The sequence below is a fragment of the Camelus bactrianus genome, chromosome 18 (genome assembly GCF_048773025.1).
Source record: "Camelus bactrianus isolate YW-2024 breed Bactrian camel chromosome 18, ASM4877302v1, whole genome shotgun sequence".
NCBI lineage: Eukaryota > Metazoa > Chordata > Mammalia > Artiodactyla > Camelidae > Camelus > Camelus bactrianus.
In genome coordinates this window covers 31,334,787-31,353,484 of record NC_133556.1, presented here as the reverse complement: position 1 = coordinate 31,353,484, position 18,698 = coordinate 31,334,787, and the positions used below count along the sequence as shown (strand labels likewise).

The window sequence follows — 18,698 nt, the reverse complement described above, 5'->3', positions numbered from 1 at the left end:
TGAACAAAGGATGAGAGTAAGAGTAAAGATCTGATAGAATCTCTAGCAAAGGCAATTACCAACACTTTGGAATTTAATTCCCATGTGGAAGGCCTCCCCACTATCTAGAGAGGTTCCTTCCTGATGCCAACTAACCCATTTCATTTTCAAACTATGCTGAGGTATCAAAAACTGCTCTCATTTCTGAGCCGCAACCTACAGTGAGATATCTGGGAATGTGGCTTGCCCACATCCCCACCGTGAATAAAAATGATGTGGACCAATTGCTTACATCTACAAAAACCCAAGTAACTATAAAGTTGAACTCCAGGCTCCCAGCCCCAGAAAGGGCCAGTGAGCCCAGCAGCCCTGAGCTGGCCCAGGGAAATGATGGGAAATTCAATTTCAGAAGGGCTGTTTGCAAAGTAATCCAATACATTATGGTGTGTGCATTATTATTGTATTATATTGAGTAATATCACATTTAAGAAGATTTCATAGCATCATAGCCAGGCACAAGGGAATATAAAAGCGGTTAATAAAAGAGAGAAGTACAATTTCCCTTCAGTGTTAGTTATGCTCCCATTATACTCAGAATAATAATCAGAGGTCCACTTAGCTTGACTTGGGAAGTATCAGATCTGTAATTATCTCATGTCTGCAGTGTCATTATCAAGGGCTCAGCCCCAGTGTCAGGCCACTGTGAATCCTCAGAAAGCCCACAGAACTCACTATCCAAGCACGGGGCTCCTAAAGCCAGACACACACACACACACACACACACACACACACACACGCACGCGCATGCGTGCGCGTGCGCAGAGTAAGTCTAGATTCCTATGTAGCCCAAGCGGGGCTTTCTGCTAGAATTAAATAGCCATACTAAACCTGGATCCTGTTCAATAGGGTTTCCCTCAGCTGTGGGTAGTCTCCTGCCCTATGAACCTTTATCCTGAAAAGGAAACGTGAGGTTTCCCTCACCCACTCACCCTAAATTTTCCTTCTGCTGAGTTAACGAAGGCTGGTGGGAAAAAAAAATTCTCTGCAGATTTGTTGAACACAATGGAAGATGCTTAAATGACTGTTCACCCAAAGCTCACCTTCAGTGGCTCTAACCAAGCCTTTGTTGAGGCTCTTCTTGGGATCAGCTGGTCTAGCGGTAGGAGAAGTGATCGTGGGACTGATACACCCTCGTGTCAGGCCCAGGGCTGGCTCAAGTTGCCTCTTTAAGTCAAGAGTTATTTCCATTGCCGGTGCCTATGTGTGTAAAGACCTGTCACGGTGCATTAGAAAGAGCAGTGCCTTTGGCATCAGCCAGGCCTGAGTTTGAGTCCCGTGCCCATCACTTCCCGATGGTACTATCTAAGGCAATTTTCATAACCTGAGTCTCTGTTTTCCTTATCTGCGAAATGGAGGTAATGCTACCTGCCATTAGGTATAGAACAATGAACTTCTTAAAGCTTGAAAACATTACCCAAGACCATTAATACTTACTCTATTAATAACAACAATTGTGATGTTCATTTCACCATCTCAGAAGAAGGAAACACTCACTAATCCTGCTTAGATTTCAATCAAAGTCAATGGTGATACAGATTTCAATTTCAAAGAAGATTTGTTTTGAAAACACGAGCAATGCATGTGTATATGGATATGTCTGGAGGTCGAAGTGGGTGCCACACATATGATATAACTCTGGAATTCACTAAATTCTGACATTATACCGACATTTACTTATTTGCCAGCGTTCCATAGGGAAGTCCACTTAAATGGAGAAGAAAGAGTAAAACAAATGTAATTCATCGGTCAGGGGAGACATTAGAATTATTTTATTAAAAAATAACCCAGAAGACCCAGATGCCCTGGTCAAACTCAGATCCTATGAGGACCAGTCCATGTAGATGGAAGAGGTAAGACTGGGGAAATACTATAAGGAGTGGTGCTGGCTATGGCATGCAGTCTCGAGGGTCAGCCCATTCTGAACATGGGCACATCATTGCCATGTTTTGTTAGAATCTTCCACTTTTTAACCAGATTAGACTGTAAAATCCCTCATTTTTAGATGTAGGCAGTTAATTCCATTATGAGTCTGAGGTCTGAATAAAGTCAGCCAGCCAAAAGCATGTCAGCTTTGTCCTAGATCAGGGATTGACAAACTTTTTCCATCAAGGGCCAGTTAGTAAGTATTTTGTAAGTATTAGTAAGCTTTGCAGGGCCGAGACCTCTTTGCAGTTACTCAACTCTGCTGTTATAACCCAAAAGTAGTCATACACAATACATGAATGGATTGGTATGGCTGTGTTCCAATAAAACTTTAATGACAAAAACAGGCGGTGGGCCAGAATTGACCCATCGGTCAGTTTGCCAATCCTTAGCCTCGCTACCTAACGCTGATACTACAGGCCTGGAAGAGAAGAAGACTGGAGAGAAGAGGGGAAAGATGGGCTGGCGAGGGGCTCCGGGTCCCCTGGGCAGCTGGGCCGGGCAGAACGACAGGACAGTCAAGGCGCTTGGGTCCACGTCATGCTTCCCAATCCTATTTCCAACATTTGACCAAGTTCCCTCTGGTCTTCAACGCCAAAAGCTTCAGGAATTCAAAACAGGAGAAGGCCCCTAAATCAAAGGATTAACCAACCTAGCCTCCCTCCTGTCTCCAAACTTCCACCTCTGGGAGTCAAGGAGACTCTCTGGGGCTCGCCCCCTCCCCTCAAGCTGGCCCCACACCCGATCTCTTTCCCTTTTGTGAAGTCACCAGACGAGTGTCACCCAGAGACACCGCCTGGAACCCCGGGCAACTCCTCTCATAATTGCTAACCTGACTCCCACGTGCAAGCCAATTAGAGGGAAAGGGGGGGACGAGACCCACCTCCTATCAGTCGGGTGCCACCACCACTGCTTTTCTTAGTTAAAAAAAAAAATTGCAGTTAATTTCTCCCCCTAAAAAAGGCCAGGGAACAATCTCTTTAAATTACAGTGTGATAATGTGAAGCAAAGATGCAGAAGTCAAATACAATTTGGGTTATAATTAGCGATTTCCTTGTAGCAAGTTTCTCCGGGAGATCCGGGCTTCCTCTAGTCAGCTTGCCAAGCAATTTAAAGGCTCCTTTCACTCCGTGGGGCCACTGTATGGAAGAGAGAGAGAGAGAGAGAGTGTGTGCGTGTGTGTGTGTGTGTGTGTGTGTGTAAACTGAGGCAGTTTAGAGATAAACAGAGTTATGGGGAAGACAATCACTAAGATACTTGTCTGCTATGATACTATCATGATTAAAATAGCAGGGAATGTCATTTAGGTAAAGAACTACTTCCGATGGGGAAGTCACACAAGGTGGGTTTAGGAACACCAGGCCTCTGCTGGCACTCACCCTTCTCCCTGTATTAGTTGTATGGCCTTGGGGCAAGATACTTAACATCTGTGCTGTTTCCTCATCTGTAATTCTGGTATCATCACATCCATCCCTTGATGGGTTCTGGCACATGAAGAAGACACACAGCATAGTGCACAGCTCATGAGTGAGTAAGGAAGTGGACTCTGGAGTCAGACTGGCTGCCTCTGAATCCCAGCTCTGCCCTTGTTGGCTTTGTGATATGACCTGGGCACGCTCCTTCATTTCTCTATGCTCTGGTGTTCTCACTTAGGTAACAAGAGGTTAATCATGGTACCCACTTCCACTGGATGCTGTGAGATTCCATGAGGTCATGCACATGAAGCTTGCAGCATCACTGCACTGGGCATCTAGTATGTGCTCATTAAATGCTAGTTACTGCTATCTAGACATGATTCATACATGATAGTTGCCTTTTCTTTTTTTTTTTTTTCCTTCAACCCAAGAAATTTCTATTTGTTTTCCCCACATCTACCAATCAGGATGCACATTTACATTTCCCCCTTTTGAACAACCAGGGCAGTCCAGACTTGTTGAATTGTATTATCTGAAACGAATTCCATGATTTAAAGGAGGAACACATCCTTTTCACTTCCAAAAGAAGTTTGCGGCACATAAGCCTTCAAATCACTTTGGTCCTGATGGCTTAATTTGTTTTGGACTGTACAGTCTGCAAACTTCGGTTTACTGGGGAACAAACTTGCCTGTGTAGTTTTTGTCCCAAGGACACTTAGATCATAAAAAAGTCAGGTCTTCAAGCCTGGATACATTTTGTTCCTGATGTCAGCGGGATGGCTTATTGTCTGGGTTGTAGTGACCTTCTCTCCAAAGTCCATGAGTTGGAGAACTCCTAAGAGTCTCTGTGGGATCTCTACTCTGCTTGGCTCACCTGCCTCACAAGGTTCTGGTCACTCTACTATGGGAAGCAGAACCCAGCCTTTGACCTCCTGCCCTTCTGGGAGCTCAAGCAGTAACTTGGATCTCGTTCTACATCAAAGGCTATAATTTGACAACCTGGTGGTCTCATGCTCTTCAGGGATGCAAAGGTGGAAACCCAGACTCTCTGGTTAGAGTGTTTTGACCCAGGAGCGACTGGGATCAGAGCTGGTCGGAACACATAACACTACTGAATGAGCACAGCCCCATAGGCACAACCATCAGGGTCAGCAGGAGAAAATTAGGTCAAATAAAGACTCTTCAGAATTCTGGAAGCCTTTCTGAAAGTAGAGCCCACGCCTGCCTGAAACCTCTGGCTAGGAACCAAAATGGGATATCAAAGAGAAATGGAGTCCTAAATCACACAGTCTGACTTGCCCCTGTAGGCAGGGTCAGTGGGCGTTAATGCAGAGACAACCCTAAGTAAGTGGATTTTGAAAGCTACTACAGAATCCAGGAGATAGAGAGAAAAAGAAAAAAGAAAAAAGGATGATCATAGACAGTAGGATGCACGGGAGGGGCGTGCTGCGATAGTCGCTGTGTGACTCAGGCAGGTCCATTTCCCTCTCTGAGCCTCTGCATCATTCATAAACAAAGCCCGTAGACAAGATGGTCACTTCAAGCTCTAACACTCTATGAATCTCCACCCTGTCATGCTAAAGCGTCCAAGCTATCTTTTTTTATAAACCTGAAATAGGGTCTCAGTCAAAGGGTTAAAGTTTCTAATTTTACCTCTTATTACAAAAATAAATGAAGGTTCAAAGATTCAATTGGGGATTATAAACTAAAGTATCTTCAGAGGCTGGGCAGATAACCAATATCAGCAAAACAGGAGCAAATAGGAGAGCACATAAAAAATCCAAAACCCTATTTGCTCTTGAAAAAGAAAAATCAAGATACTGCAATGCTGGGCCAGCAGTTCAGTATGGCAGTGATGGGGTGGACTTCTACGGAAATGCCCTTTGGGTGGACCATGTGCCTTCTGGACTGCCACAGGGCCTCCATCGAAGGGCCACATAGTATCATATCTATAGTTTGATCATTCCTACATTAATGGGGAAAGTTAATTATTTCTTTTACCTAGGTCTCCATCATAAACCGATCTCTCTCAAATATGGATGTTACTTGCCTGGACCTGAAAGTATGTAAGTTTCAGCCCTTCACTCGGGTGAGCATCTTACGTCCTCACAGTGAGAAGACTGGAGTAGGAGAGCTCTTTGGTCCCCTTTCAGATCTAACATTCCAAGGGTCTGCCTGAACACCCCCCACCTCCAGGGACCCTCAGTTAACACAGCACAGCCAACTTCTTTCTCCTGCCTAAAATCCAAGTAGAGCACAGGCTTCATATGAATTCACTACCAACTTGCAAATAGCATGGCCACGCATTAAGAGCATGAGTTGATGGTGGTTAACGAATGATTCAAATACTGCCCACAGAACAGGCTCATGCCTGCTCCTAAGTTCATTTAAAAACAAACAAACAAATAAAAGCAATGAAGGCGCCTCATGAGGCTATGTGCTACGCAGAGGCAATCAGGTTCTTCAAACTTCGAGACCAGTCGTTTGTGTAGCTCATAGACAGCTCACTTCGTCTTTGAATTATCCGATCATTAGCCCAACACTTTACAATTACACTGCGTGCTAACACTGGCTCAAAGACTAGCCTCTTAACCAAGGAGAGAGACTGCTTCGTCATACTGAGAGGGTAAAATTGATGGCAACGGATACAGCTATGACTAAGCACAAGACAGCAAGTGAAGACAAAGTCACAACGGAACGTTTCGGATGACTGTAAGACTCCCAGCTGAAGCCCTCCCCAGGGAAACGTGAACTTGAACTCAGGATATGCCTGATTTTTCTTCACCCAGCAAAAGCAAGAGGGCTTCAGCCTTCGGAACCAAACTTCAGTCATTTACCCTTTTAATAAATCCTAACCTTGCTCTCCCTGACCTAGACTTAGGTCAATGGCTAGCTTGTACCAATCAGTTGCACTGAGGCATGAGTGATTGATTGAAAACTATTTGTATGGAAATCGTTACCTATAAGAATTACTTTTAAAATAAATGTGGGAATTTGAGTCTTAGTTTCACTCGACACAGAAAACGGCACGATTCCTAGGATAGATTTACCCTCCTGAAAAAAATTTACAATGAAGAATTCGGGACAGAGGAGAACTCTCTGATTTCCCACTGGGAATGACGTAATCATTTCCTAATCATAATGGCTCACAGGGTAGACCATTTACTATGTGCCCATCACTGTGCCAAGCCTTCCATCGGCATTAACTCATTTTGACGCCACAGCTACTCTAAGCCTCACATACACGAGGGAAGAAAGTGTGACTCAGAGAGCTTCCATCGCATGCCAGTGGTCTGACCCCGGGTCACAACTGAAATGGGAACTCTGAGGTTCTTCACTGCTTCTCCTGGTAACACCTAAAGGTATTTATTTACCTTGAGCCATTTTTCTCTGACCTGCTACGAGAGCCTTCAGTTCTACCAGAATCCAAGCCGAAGCGCCAGTTCTAGAAAGGGACATTAGGCACATGGGTCTCTGATGCTCACAGCTTCGCCCACTCCGCTCAGCATTATCATAAGTAGGGCTCCATTGTGCCCTCTGGCCCAGCAGGGCTGGGTGCTGGATGGGGAGTAGGGGCTTTGGAACAGCAAAATGGCCCCCGAATTGGGTAACGAAGACTTTTCATTCATCCTGAAAGCCACAGACCATTTATTCTAAAGCATATACTGGAGGCAAAGGCATAATACTCGTCCTCATGAGGGAACAAGAGGCAGTCCCTGTGTCCTTAAAGCAAATGTGAACCTTAGGAAAACAGAACAGGTATTGACAGAACGGCTCAGCCACACTGTCATCTGAAAAGACAATTTTGAAGCCACTGAAACATGTTATTGGAGTTTGCTCAAGGCGCTGGTCTCAAATAAGAGCGCGCGCTAAGCTTGTAATATTGCACATGCTTGGGTCTGCTGGGGCCCTCCCTGGGGTGAAATGAGGAATTCCCAAGCAAAGCATCCTTTTCTGCCATGGCAACGAAGGCAGAGAAGAGCCCAGCGTGTGTGCCTGGGCATGCCTGGGGGTGCCTTCTGGACTTGGAGCCCTTAAGAATTCTGGTCTTGAGTCTGACAACCTGGTTTTGAGCTCTGACTCCTACCTGTTAGCTACCATGACCTTCAGGAAGTTCCTTGCCTGCAACGTGGGGCGGATAATGCCTTGTACCCACTTTTTTAGTTTTTTTATGTTTTCTTTCTTTTTTTTTTTTTAGTGATGGAGAGTCAAGGTGACTTGAGATGGTACATGTAAAGTGATTACAACACAGGCTGACACTCAATGAGCAAAACCTGTTATTTTTGAGACTGTTACTCCCTGCTTCCTGATTGGACATTTCTCCTTATCCTATTTTTTTTTAGACAGGCATCCCTCAGTGATTTCACCAAACTTGAAATGTGAAGAGAGGATGCCAGAGCCACCTGACAAGGAGAGGCTCTCTCTCGGCCTTCTACAACTCATCTCCAATGACTGTGTAGAAGGGAGGAGGCAGAACGTGTGGACAATGACAGAAACGCAGTGGAGGAATGTGAGAGCAGAGAGGTCAAGTGGCCAGCCTGAGAGCCTTCAGCTTGGAGCAGAGGGGAAACCCTTGACAAATCCAGATTCCAGTTCTTAACTGACCTGCCTGTCTAAATTGGAGAGCAGGCTCAGGACACCAGCCTTGTGGGGGACTCTAGGTCGCTCCCTCTGGTCCCAGGTCAACCATCCCTGAGCTGCTGGCCAGGGGACCTTGTAGGGGATGCCCTGGAAGCTGGGGAAAGTCTAGACTGCGACATCAGACACACCTGGTGAGGAGCTCTACTCTGCGATCACAACTCCTCCACACTCAGGACATCTAGAACGTCTTGGCCCTCAATGTAAAATGGGGAAGTGCTAACATCATGTAAAAAGTGTGATGTGAGGGATGAAAGGGTGCCGAGCAGGGTCTGTGACCACAGCAGGCCCCAGTCCATGGCGGCACACCTTTCCTGTTCTTCTCCCTGGTACCAGATGGCTCTGGAGGGACTTCTCTTTGTTAGAGAGACGGGTACCCAGAGCCAAGAACACACAGTGGGAATGGCCATGAGCTGAGCAGGGTACCACTGGGCTGAGCAAGGCTGGGGACAGCAGGCCTTCTCAGGACTGTCTGTGGGCTGCACGTGGGCTCTCTGGGGCGGGGGGGGGGCTGCACAGTGTCTATGTTTATAAACCCATGGACCTTCTAACCAATCATACACAGACACCAGAGGCGGACAGTGATATTTGTACCCAGCTGCTCACACTAGCCTGATGGGAAATAATGCAAAGCAAGATGAACCCCAGAAACAACCTAAACTCCACCAGTGGGATACCTCTGTATGTAAGGTAGCACACAGACATGAAAAAGAACGCACTGGATCCCAGAGTGTGACACAGAATGGTCTCCCAGATAGAAAAGGTGCCAAAGCCGTGGCTTCATAGATTTTTAATTCTGTCCTTTGGATAGAAAGGAACTACTGAAAAGTTAGAGGATATAAATATTGAATTAGAGACAGAGAAAGATAAACTAGAGATGAGAGAGAGAGCGAGAGAGAGAGGGGGAAATAGACAAGCAGGCTGCTACAAACTGAGTGTTTGTGTCTCCCCGAAATTCATATGTTGAAGTCCTAGTCCCCAAGGTGATGTTATTTGGAGGTGGGGGCTTTGGGAGATGATCGGGTCATGAGGATGGAGCCCTCACGAATGGGATTAGTGTCTTTATAAAAGAGACCCCAGAGAGCTCCCTCACCGCTTCCACCACGTGAGGACACAGGGAAAAGACAGTCAGTCTTCTGTGAAGGAAGTGGGTTCTCACCAGGCACCACATCTGCTGGTGCCACATTCTTGCACTTCTCAGCCTCCAAACTGTGAGAAAGAATTATTGGTTGTTTCTAAGCCACCCAATATATATTTTTGTTGTAGCAGCCTGAACGGACTAAGACACAGGCATATGCTTGCATTTGCATATAACATTTCTTGAAGGAAACAGAAGGAATTGATAACTCTTGTGTCTAAGAAAAATCTTAGTTTTCATTCTATATACTTTACTAGTGTGTGACTTTTTTAACCGCAAATATGAATTGTGGTAATAATTATAATAATAACAATGGCTAGTTAACAATAAGGAATGCATTGAGAAGTTTTCCCCACACCTTAGCTACGTAATCGGCTTCCTAAACAGAGCCAGTATATAAACGGTTAAGAATCGGAAGTTATCACCAAACCACATCTCCTCTTCTTAAAGGTATTAAGGAAAACTGGAGACACAGTGAGCGCTCCAGTTGGAATCAGCTGAGGATCAGGAAGAACGTGGCTCCATAAACAGCTCCTCTCTATGTTAACAGAGCCCAGAGCTCAGCCACCAAACTCTAGGACCCATGTTCTTTCCCCATCAGATCCCAGAGCTGGTGGGAGACTTCTAGACAGACGGCAGAGGTGTTAAAAATAGAAGTTAAGTTGCTATTGGAGATACATGGAGAATTCACCACTTGCAAATCTCTAATTATAATATGTCAAGAGTAAAATACCTTGTCAGGAGGGGTATCTAATAGAAGACAGCGTTGCCTCTGTCAGCACAGTGATCCATGATGTGTTTGGAGGCTTCACATTAAATAGACATTCAGCAGAAAGACGTCCTGCGGGGACTCATCTCAGCCTTTGGGGGATGGAGAGGATGGCCTGGGAAGTCTTTTCTTTCTGTCTGCACTTTCCTCGGCTCTGGCTGGGAGCTCTGGGTGAATCCTGCTTTCCTTTTACAGATTCTGCACTTTGTGTTAAATCATGTGCATATATTAGAAGTTCTGGGAGCCTACCAGATGGATGGATCTTTTCTCTTACCCAAAACGACTCAGTTTTTCAAAGAAGTGATGGCCCCTACAGGACCCTCAGATGGGCATGAAGCACTGTGCTGGTCTGTCAAAGGACAGAGTTATTCCAGGTACAAGGCTGCCCTGTGGGGAATAACTTAGGTATTTAATATGGAGCCATGTGTTCTGGGGTTGCGAGAACCATGGGTCTGTCCCACTTGGGGGCTAAGTGAAGAGCAGGTCCCCTCCGTAAGTGCACAAGGCAGAGACAATTGGAAGAAACTTGTCATGGACTATGTTCTGCTTGGTCAGGTCAGGGAAGTCCAACACAAAAGCAGGTCATGGACAACAGAAACAGCCCCCCTTTTGGCCAAAGAGGGAAAAGCAGAGGCAGGTGATTATTTGTAGCTGCAAACAAGATGGCCCCCTTTACGATGCCTGCACACCCCCCAAACCAGCCAATTGTATACGTCCTAAGACTTCCTTTAGGATCAGCCACAAAGCCCACCTGCTTCACCTTATATTGGCCCTCTTTCCTTGGAAACTTTCTGTAGCAGGGTGGACCACCCAAACATTGCTGGAATAGACAAAGTAGCTGGATCTCCAGCCCCACCACAATGTCACCTCTTCGAACTTGGAAAGGCACCCCTCGTCACATGCCCTAGACCCACTGCCTCTTTTCAGTTCTTTGACTAAGCCCAGCTCTTTTTTCACCCTCGGGACCTTTGACCTTGGTGTTCCATTTGCCTGGATGCTTTGTCTTTTCCTCTTAAATATCATGTCCTTGAAGAACTGTTCCCTGTGTAGACTACTAATTTGCAGGCAGTTCTTCTACTCTTTGTTTATCCTCCCACACCACCTGTCTTCCTTAAAAGCATGTGTCATAACGTGTGTTTATATGGCTATTTGATTGCTATATGTTCACTCTCACACTAAGTTACAAGAGGAAAGGATCATCCTGTTTGGTTCATCCGCATCACCCAGGATGAGTCCTGATCGTAACAGATGCTAATGCTTAATAAATATTTGTGAATGAATGAATGAATCTTCCACAGCAGTTTGCATGGTTGGCATGTGTTGAGACTTAATAAATGATGCCTGATTGGACTGTTTTTAGTCCTAAAATAACCTCCTCAAGCCCTACCACCACTGATTATCACAAAACAACCAACACAAATAAGCAGCCACCCCATTGCTGCCACCTGGTCGTCAACACGATACATGCTTGCTAAATCAGCAAGCCCATCTAACGAACCCATCCCTAAGTTACAGCAGATAAAAAAAAGACAGTAGCAGTGTTATTCACAACAGCCAAGAGGTAGAAACAACTCAAATGCCCATCAGTGGAGGAATGGGTAAACAAAATGTGTCTATACATTCAGTGGAATGGTATCTGGCCGTTAAGAAAAGAATGAAGGCCTGATACGTGCTACAACAGGGATGAACCTTGAAAACATTCTGTTCAGTAAAAGAAGGCAAAGACAGAAGGTCATATGTTGTGTGATTCTATTTTTTGAAAAACCCAGAATAGACAAATCCACCAAGAAAGAAAGCAGATTAGTGGTTCCCAAGGACTGGTGGGAGGGAGGAATGGAGAATGACTGTCTAATGGATACTGGATTTCCCTTTGGGGTGCTGAAAACACCTGGGACCCGGACAATGGTGATAACTGGGCAGCACTGTGAACGTGCTGAATGCCACTGAATGGTATTCATTAAAATGGGAAATTTTACGTTATATGTATTTGGGCACAATAAAAAAGGAAGGAAAAGCAATAGAAGGATTTAAAATGTATATTATTAAAAAAAAAATCTCCAAACCTAACCTTCAACCACCGTGAGGTACCAGGTAGCAAAGTTGGTCAACAGTGACTTTTAGTGACAAGAAACACACCATGCTTCAAACCACTGAACTGCTTCACAAATACTAGTTTTTCAGAGGCCTGAGATCGGAAGAAAGAAGCCCAATTGCCTTGTACCTACAAAATGTTCTAGACTTTGTAGCTTGAGTGCATCCAGGCTTATAAAGAACTCTGCAGAACAGGATTTCCTAAATGTACACATACCTCTTGGGGTAGGCACGGTGCATGGTTATTTTAGGTGGTACACAAATAAACAGTGTGCAATCCGAACCACTATTTTTGCTTAGGGTTATCGTTCATGAGCAGCCAGCAACACCAGTTCCCATTGATGGCAGTGAAAGTTTCTTTTCAGTTTGTTTGTGTGTTTTCAATCCATTTCATCCATTTGCATGCAATAAAATGGACTTTTTTTGGATGCATAGAGAGCTGTGTTACCTCCACCATCACGATACAGAAAAGAACAGTCCCGCTGCCCTGCAAAATTCTCTCTTGCTGCTCCTTGGCAGCCCAGACCACCTGCACCCCAGGGAGCTCAGCCATAAAAAAGACACCAGAGTCACAAGCCACAACATAGGTGAGTCTCAAATGAATTAGGCTAAGATAAGGAGGGCTGGGTTGGCAAGGAGGAGTAGCTACAAATGGACAGATTTGCTCTGGGGGTGATGGAAATATTCCTAAAATAGAATCTGGCAGTGGCCGCACAATTCTGTACATACACTAATAACCTGTGAATTGTACACCTAAAACAGGTGAATTTTACTGTATGTAAATTGTATCTTCATCCAACCATTAAAAAAGATGACAGAGTGTATGCTTTCATCGAGACGACATAATTCCAGAAAAAGCAAAACTAAAGAAACAAAAAATAGATGAAAATTTATAGAAATACATGCAGTTTAGGAAAATGTTGATTTAAAGAAGGACTAAGAGAGGACGGATGCTCGGAGGTGAGGCGAGCTTTGCAGGGCTGGGCGCCAAGGCCGGGCGCCGGCGCTGCTTTGCGGGACGGGGTTGAGAGGAGGTGCGCCCCGGGCCGTCTCCGGGACCCTGGGGCCCCGCCCCCGGCCCGCCCCCCGCCAGCGCCCCGCCCCCGCCCCGCCCCCCGCCAGCGCCCCGCCCCCGCCCCGCCCCCCGCCAGCGCCCACTTACTGTGGCGGTGCCGGACACGGTGTGCGCGCCGGCGTCCGCTGCGCTCTGCTCCGCGTGCGGCTGGGCGGGAGGGTACAGGTTTAACGTGTGCTCGGGGACGGTGGTCTGGCCCGTGTACTCTGGCGCGGGGTGGGGGTGAGGGGCCGTGTATTCCGCGGGGATGCCGTTCTGAGGGGGGGCAAACTGGGCCGAAGCATAAGGCTGAGCCATGGTGTCAGGGGCAGCGGCTGCTTCCTGATTACCCTGGAAAATCAGAAAGGTGGAGAGAGGGCGAGAAAAGCGTGAGCTGGCGCCGAGCGGAACTTCCACTCCCCCGCTCCCCGGCGCGGGGACACCTGCTCCCCGGGCGGGCGCAAGGTTGAGGTCCCTTTCCCAGGTCCTCCAGCCCCACAGCCAAAGACCATGAGGGTCTGCGCTCTGCTGGATTGCACTTTTTCTGGCAGATCCTTCTTTTTTCGCTCCCATTTTGGAACGTGTGCGCTTGTAGTTGTCTCTGGTTGACAGCAGAGCCTTGATTTGATACTTAAAATGCCAAGAGAGATTAAATTGAACGTGTGTGTTCTTGAGAGGAGAGACAATTCATGTAAGCATTTGAATTTAATCAAAATTTTATGTGATTTGGCTCACATAATGGGAAGAGGGTGGTGGTCCTTTCAATGGTCACTCTCTGTGTGTGTGTGTGTGTGTGTGTGATGTTCTCAGTGCCACTATGAAGCGGCTAATGAAAATTCAAGGCCTAATTTGGACAAAGATGGCCTTCTGTGATAGTCCCATTGTAAGTATCTCTGCAAAATGCTGGACTTAACTCTTAGCCTCATTAATCAATGCCTCCCCCCCATTCCCTGACTTATTTTTTATAAGCAGAGTATTATATAACAATTCGCCCTTCAGATCTAGGCAAAACATGCGGCGTGATAATTACAGTCAAGTCAAAAGAATAAAAACAAATTCAAATGCTTCCATTTCAGGAAACATCTCTCTCTCTCCAGCCCAACCTCCACCCCTATAACTCTACTAGCCTACCCTACACACACTCACACACGCACACACGCACACGCACTCATGCAAGACATCAGAGACTGTAACCCAGAGGTCTAAATTTTCCATGGTCTTAAGAAATGGGGTTGCATACTTGGAGAGAGAGAGAAAGAGAGAGAGGGGGAGAGAGAGAGAGAGAAAGCTTAGCAATTAAGCGCACCAAATAGCTGCTTCTCCCATTGTCTGTGGTCAATTAGATGTGACTTCAGCCCTCCGATGATGATACCAGGGCAAAAATGTCAGAACTGCTCACATCTCCCCAGTCCCTGCCACTGACATTTGAGAGCCTCTTCAGCAAAGGCAACTGGAGTGCAGCAAAAAAAAAAAAAAAAAAAAAAAAAAAAACCCATGATGACAGAGAGGGAAAAAGAAGTTTATTCTCAGAGCAGCACACGGCGCTGGTGCATTTGTTTAGAAGGAACCTTAATTAGAATGTTAAAGATGACACTTGGAAGAGAATGATGCTCAGGATAAGTTTAAAACATTTTACAAGTGCAAACACTCCCATCAGGCCCTTTCCTCCCCCAGACTAATTTCTCCAAATGTCTGTGCCATGGGAAGCAAAAAGGCACAGCCATTTCGTTCTTGGCAACGTGTTTTCATAGCACTTAGGGCTGTGAGGGTCTGTCTGTGCTGTGTGGTTGGATCGCTCTACGTGCTAAGTTAACCCTGTCCATCCTTGGGAAACCACAGAGGTCATTTATCCTCACGGCCACTTTCTGGTCACACCTCTTCCAAGATGATGCTTAGTTTCCTTTTAGGGGACACTTCCACCCTCAGCCCATGTAGTGCAGGTGTGGGTGAGCCCCACCTCTGGTTACCGCTCCATGTGGTCACGTGACCCAGCCCAGCTAACCAGAGGCTCCCACCTCACAATCGCAGGGATCTGGGCTCCTGCCCCATCTTTCTGAGCAAGGCCAGTTAGTGAGCTAACCCCTAGCAACTCCAGTGAGGCTTCATCCTGCTACTTTGCTGGATTTGGGGGAGGAAGTTCTTTTACTACTATGACGGGCAGCTGGAAAAATAATGTAAGCCTGGGGCTGCCAAGAACTGCCTCTTGAAGAGGCCCTCCCTAAAGCAGAAGCCAACTTAGAGGAAAACGGAGCCCAGAAACGGAGAAATAGATCAACTGAGCCCCGGTGACATCCTGTGAAGTCTTGGATCCAGCCCTACCTGTACTTAGTAACGCTGCTGTTTCTTTAAGCTATGTGAGTCAGTAAATGTCTTCTTTTGCTTGAGGTTTTCCGTGCCTTGCAACCAAAAAGGTCTTGACCAATCCAAAAAAAAAAAAAAAAAAAAAAAAAAAAAAATCCTCTACTGTGTAGGATCAACTAGCATCCTTCCCTTCTTCAGGGCTATTCAAGGAACACGTCCTTGTGGACAGAAATTCCATATGGATGCCACTTTTTTTTTTTTTTTCTGGTTGACAAGAAGCTCTAGAAACTTTGGGACCTTGAGAACCCTCCAAAGAGAAATTCATTGTGCTAAATTCCACTTCTGCCCAATGGTCTGTTTCAGCATCCCCGACCTTCCACTTAGCTCACCTCTGCTTTGCAAGAGAGACCCACGAAAACCCCAGGCGGGACCTCCCGGGGCAGCCCCTCCCAGGAGCGCTGGTAGAGACTGACAGTCGTAAAAGCAAAGGTTTCCTTCCTCCACCTTCAGCAGGAACACTTTCACGGGGAACGTGCATGCCCATGTGGCCTCTCCTCATTGCAGAGCAGTCTTAGAAAGTGTGATCCAGTCCCACAAGCTCCCACTAAACGTCAAGGGCCCTTTGCTAGGACCTGACCTCTCTCTGCACCGGAGAGGGAAGGGCCTGCCCTCAGGAGGCTTATGGCCACTCCAGCCTCGCAGTACCATCACATCTTCCCATTCACTGCCTCCTCTGCTTGGGAGTTCCCTACTCCCCGGCTCCCTGGCCTGGCTAGTCTCAGCTTCTCCTTGAGGTCCCAGATCGAGGGTCCCCTCCCTCTACAAGTCTCCCTTGACACTTAAGCCACATGGGTTGCCTGCTCTCTAGACCCCACTGCAGCGGTAACTCCAGGTACCACCACTGCCTGTGAGCATCCTGGGGGCAAGGGACTTGCTGCGTCCTCTGTCCCATCTCCAGGGTCCAGCAGCAGGCTGGCTGCAGGGCTGGCCTTCTCCAGTGTTTGTTAAGTGAATGCATGCTCGACTAGTGAACTCTGGGCTCTGGCAAGCTTCCAAGTGGCAACAGGAGACAGGTGGGGGGCTGGGGGAAGGACTGGCCAATGACCATGGAAGAAATCTGACCCAGAGCTTCTTTTTTGTAAATAAAGTTCTGTTGGGCCCCAATCCCGCTCCTTGGGCACAGCCACGTATGACCCATCCAGCCTAAAGGATTTAACTGTCTGGCCCTTTGCAGAAAAAGTTTTCTCATCGCTGGGGCAGGGTTAGCGTTTAATACAGAGATATCCACTAAGACGCTGTTGTTGTACAAATAGTCTGGGCAGGAAATACAGCTGGCCGTGAAGCGGGAAGAGAGAGAAAGGGGGTACCTTCTATCTAAACCAAGGAGCGGCTGGCTCAGCTTGACTTGGAGACCAGCAGCATTGAGGGCGCAAGAAGGGAGTGGCAGGGCCATCTTCAGGGTGTGCCTCTCGTCACCGGGTCGCTGCGTTGTAAACACACATGCTGCGGGCTCGGCAGAAGGGGGCTCCTGGGAAGACCTAGGATGGCTTCAGGCTTCTGTGCTCCGTCTGAAACCCATTCTCTTCCCCAGGCCAGAGCTCAGAATTCAAACTGAATGCCACTGCCCTTTGCTTCAGACCTAGTGGCTCTAGACAATGTGCTGGGTGCTTTGCATCGGGAGTCCTCAAGCAGGGGTGACGGTTCCTCAGGAGACATTATAGGGACATTTTTGTTTGTCACAACTGGGGAGGAAAGGATCACACCGGCATCCAGTGGGTGGAGGCCAGGGACGTTGCTAAACATACAACGCACAGCACAGCCCCCGCCCCCAACCAAGGACTTTTCTGGCCCCAGATGTTAATAGCGCCCAGCTCTAGACTCTGCTTTGCATGCACGGCGTCTCTAATCCCACTTCATTTTTTTGCAGAGGATGCTGCAGCCCAGAGCTGCTAAATAATCCTGCAAAGGTGCCGCCACAGGTACCTCTTAGGGAAGCCAGGAGCTGAACCAGAGCCCATGTTTAATCCATGCCGAGGGGGCTGTCTCCTCTGGCCAGAGAATTACCTGGTGGGGAAATGCCTTCCCAATTTTAAATAAAGAAACCGCCATCTGTCACATATACCGTGACTCCAAGATCTGTTTTCTACCTGGTGGCACGTTACACCCCACGGGGAGGTCAGGTGTTGGGGTATTTGATTCAAAGAGGCCAGTGTTCCACTAGCCGGATGAGGGGTGACCCTTGGCAAGGGCTAGAATAGCAGCCTGAGAAACTCCGGCCACCTCAAGCCCAAAGCCTGGCTTCCAAAGCCCCTGAGGCTACCCTAACAAAAGCAATCACCAAGCACCAAGTACCACTGGAGCCCAGAAAACCCACCAGCCTCTACTAGAGCTTTTGCCATACTGGCAAACCCAGGGCGCCGAGCTCCAGAGATGGTGCCCGTGTAGCTGAGGAACCTACAGGTAGCGTTCAGGTCCACAGAGCTGGGGACGCACTCCTGTGCCTGGAGTTCTCCAACAGATGTTGATGGGACCCCCCGCAGTTACTTATTAACTCTGACAGCCATTCCAGAGAGACCCTAATTAATACTCCCAACATTTGCACTTTGGGCTAATTACAGCTAATATTTAATTAAGATCATCGTACTTCCTATGGAATTATTTTTCACCTTCAAATGGCTTCGAGATGTCCTTCTTTCCTCCCTAGTGAGGTTCCTGGATTCTTAGCTTGGCTGAAATGGATTTTTCTGGAAAAAAACATATTCCCATGAAGGGCACCTTTTTCACTCCAGGTCAAGGCAAATCTTGGGCACATGAACAGGCTCCTGGTGGAAAGCTGAAGCCAATTTCACATCGGTGACGGTGACAGGCAACAGTTACTTGGCACATTCTGGCTAGACATTCCCTCATTTTCAGAAGCTGCCCTCTTCTGCTCCAGTGCCAAACCCCTACTTTCCCCTAAATATGTGGAATGATCAGAGCCTGATATTTACTGAGTCAGGGTGCTTGTGGGTGTTCCGAGTTGATGGGGATGGTGGTTCTGCTTTGCACATATCCCCACAACATCAAGGGAGTGCTTCAAGTGATTTTTGCAAACCCAGCATCTAATTTTCAGTGCCTCGACTTTCCTAGGTTGCTGTCAAAGACACGCAAGGGGGAAAGAAAGCCAAGACCTCATGTTTTTAAGACCCACCACTGCTGCTGCAGAACTAGGTAGACGCTCGAAATAAAGAATATCAATTAAGGTAAAAGGAAGAGAAACTTCTTTGCCCTCATACACAAAACCTCCATTAGGACAGCAACCTGACAACAGCCAGATGACGTGGGACCCCC

General features: G+C 47.1%; 1 protein-coding gene across 16 annotated transcripts in view; it reads right to left on the bottom strand.

The window, feature by feature from the left end:
- The window catches only part of RBFOX1 (RNA binding fox-1 homolog 1), a 1,986,757-nt gene that overhangs the window by 163,447 nt on the left and 1,804,612 nt on the right, over positions 1-18,698 (bottom strand). For all 16 annotated transcript variants that reach the window (XM_074346731.1, XM_074346734.1, XM_074346737.1 and 13 more), the window contains one exon: positions 13,176-13,418. In XM_074346731.1, coding sequence (XP_074202832.1) covers positions 13,176-13,418 — 243 coding nt within the window. The remainder of the gene's footprint in view (positions 1-13,175; positions 13,419-18,698) is intronic.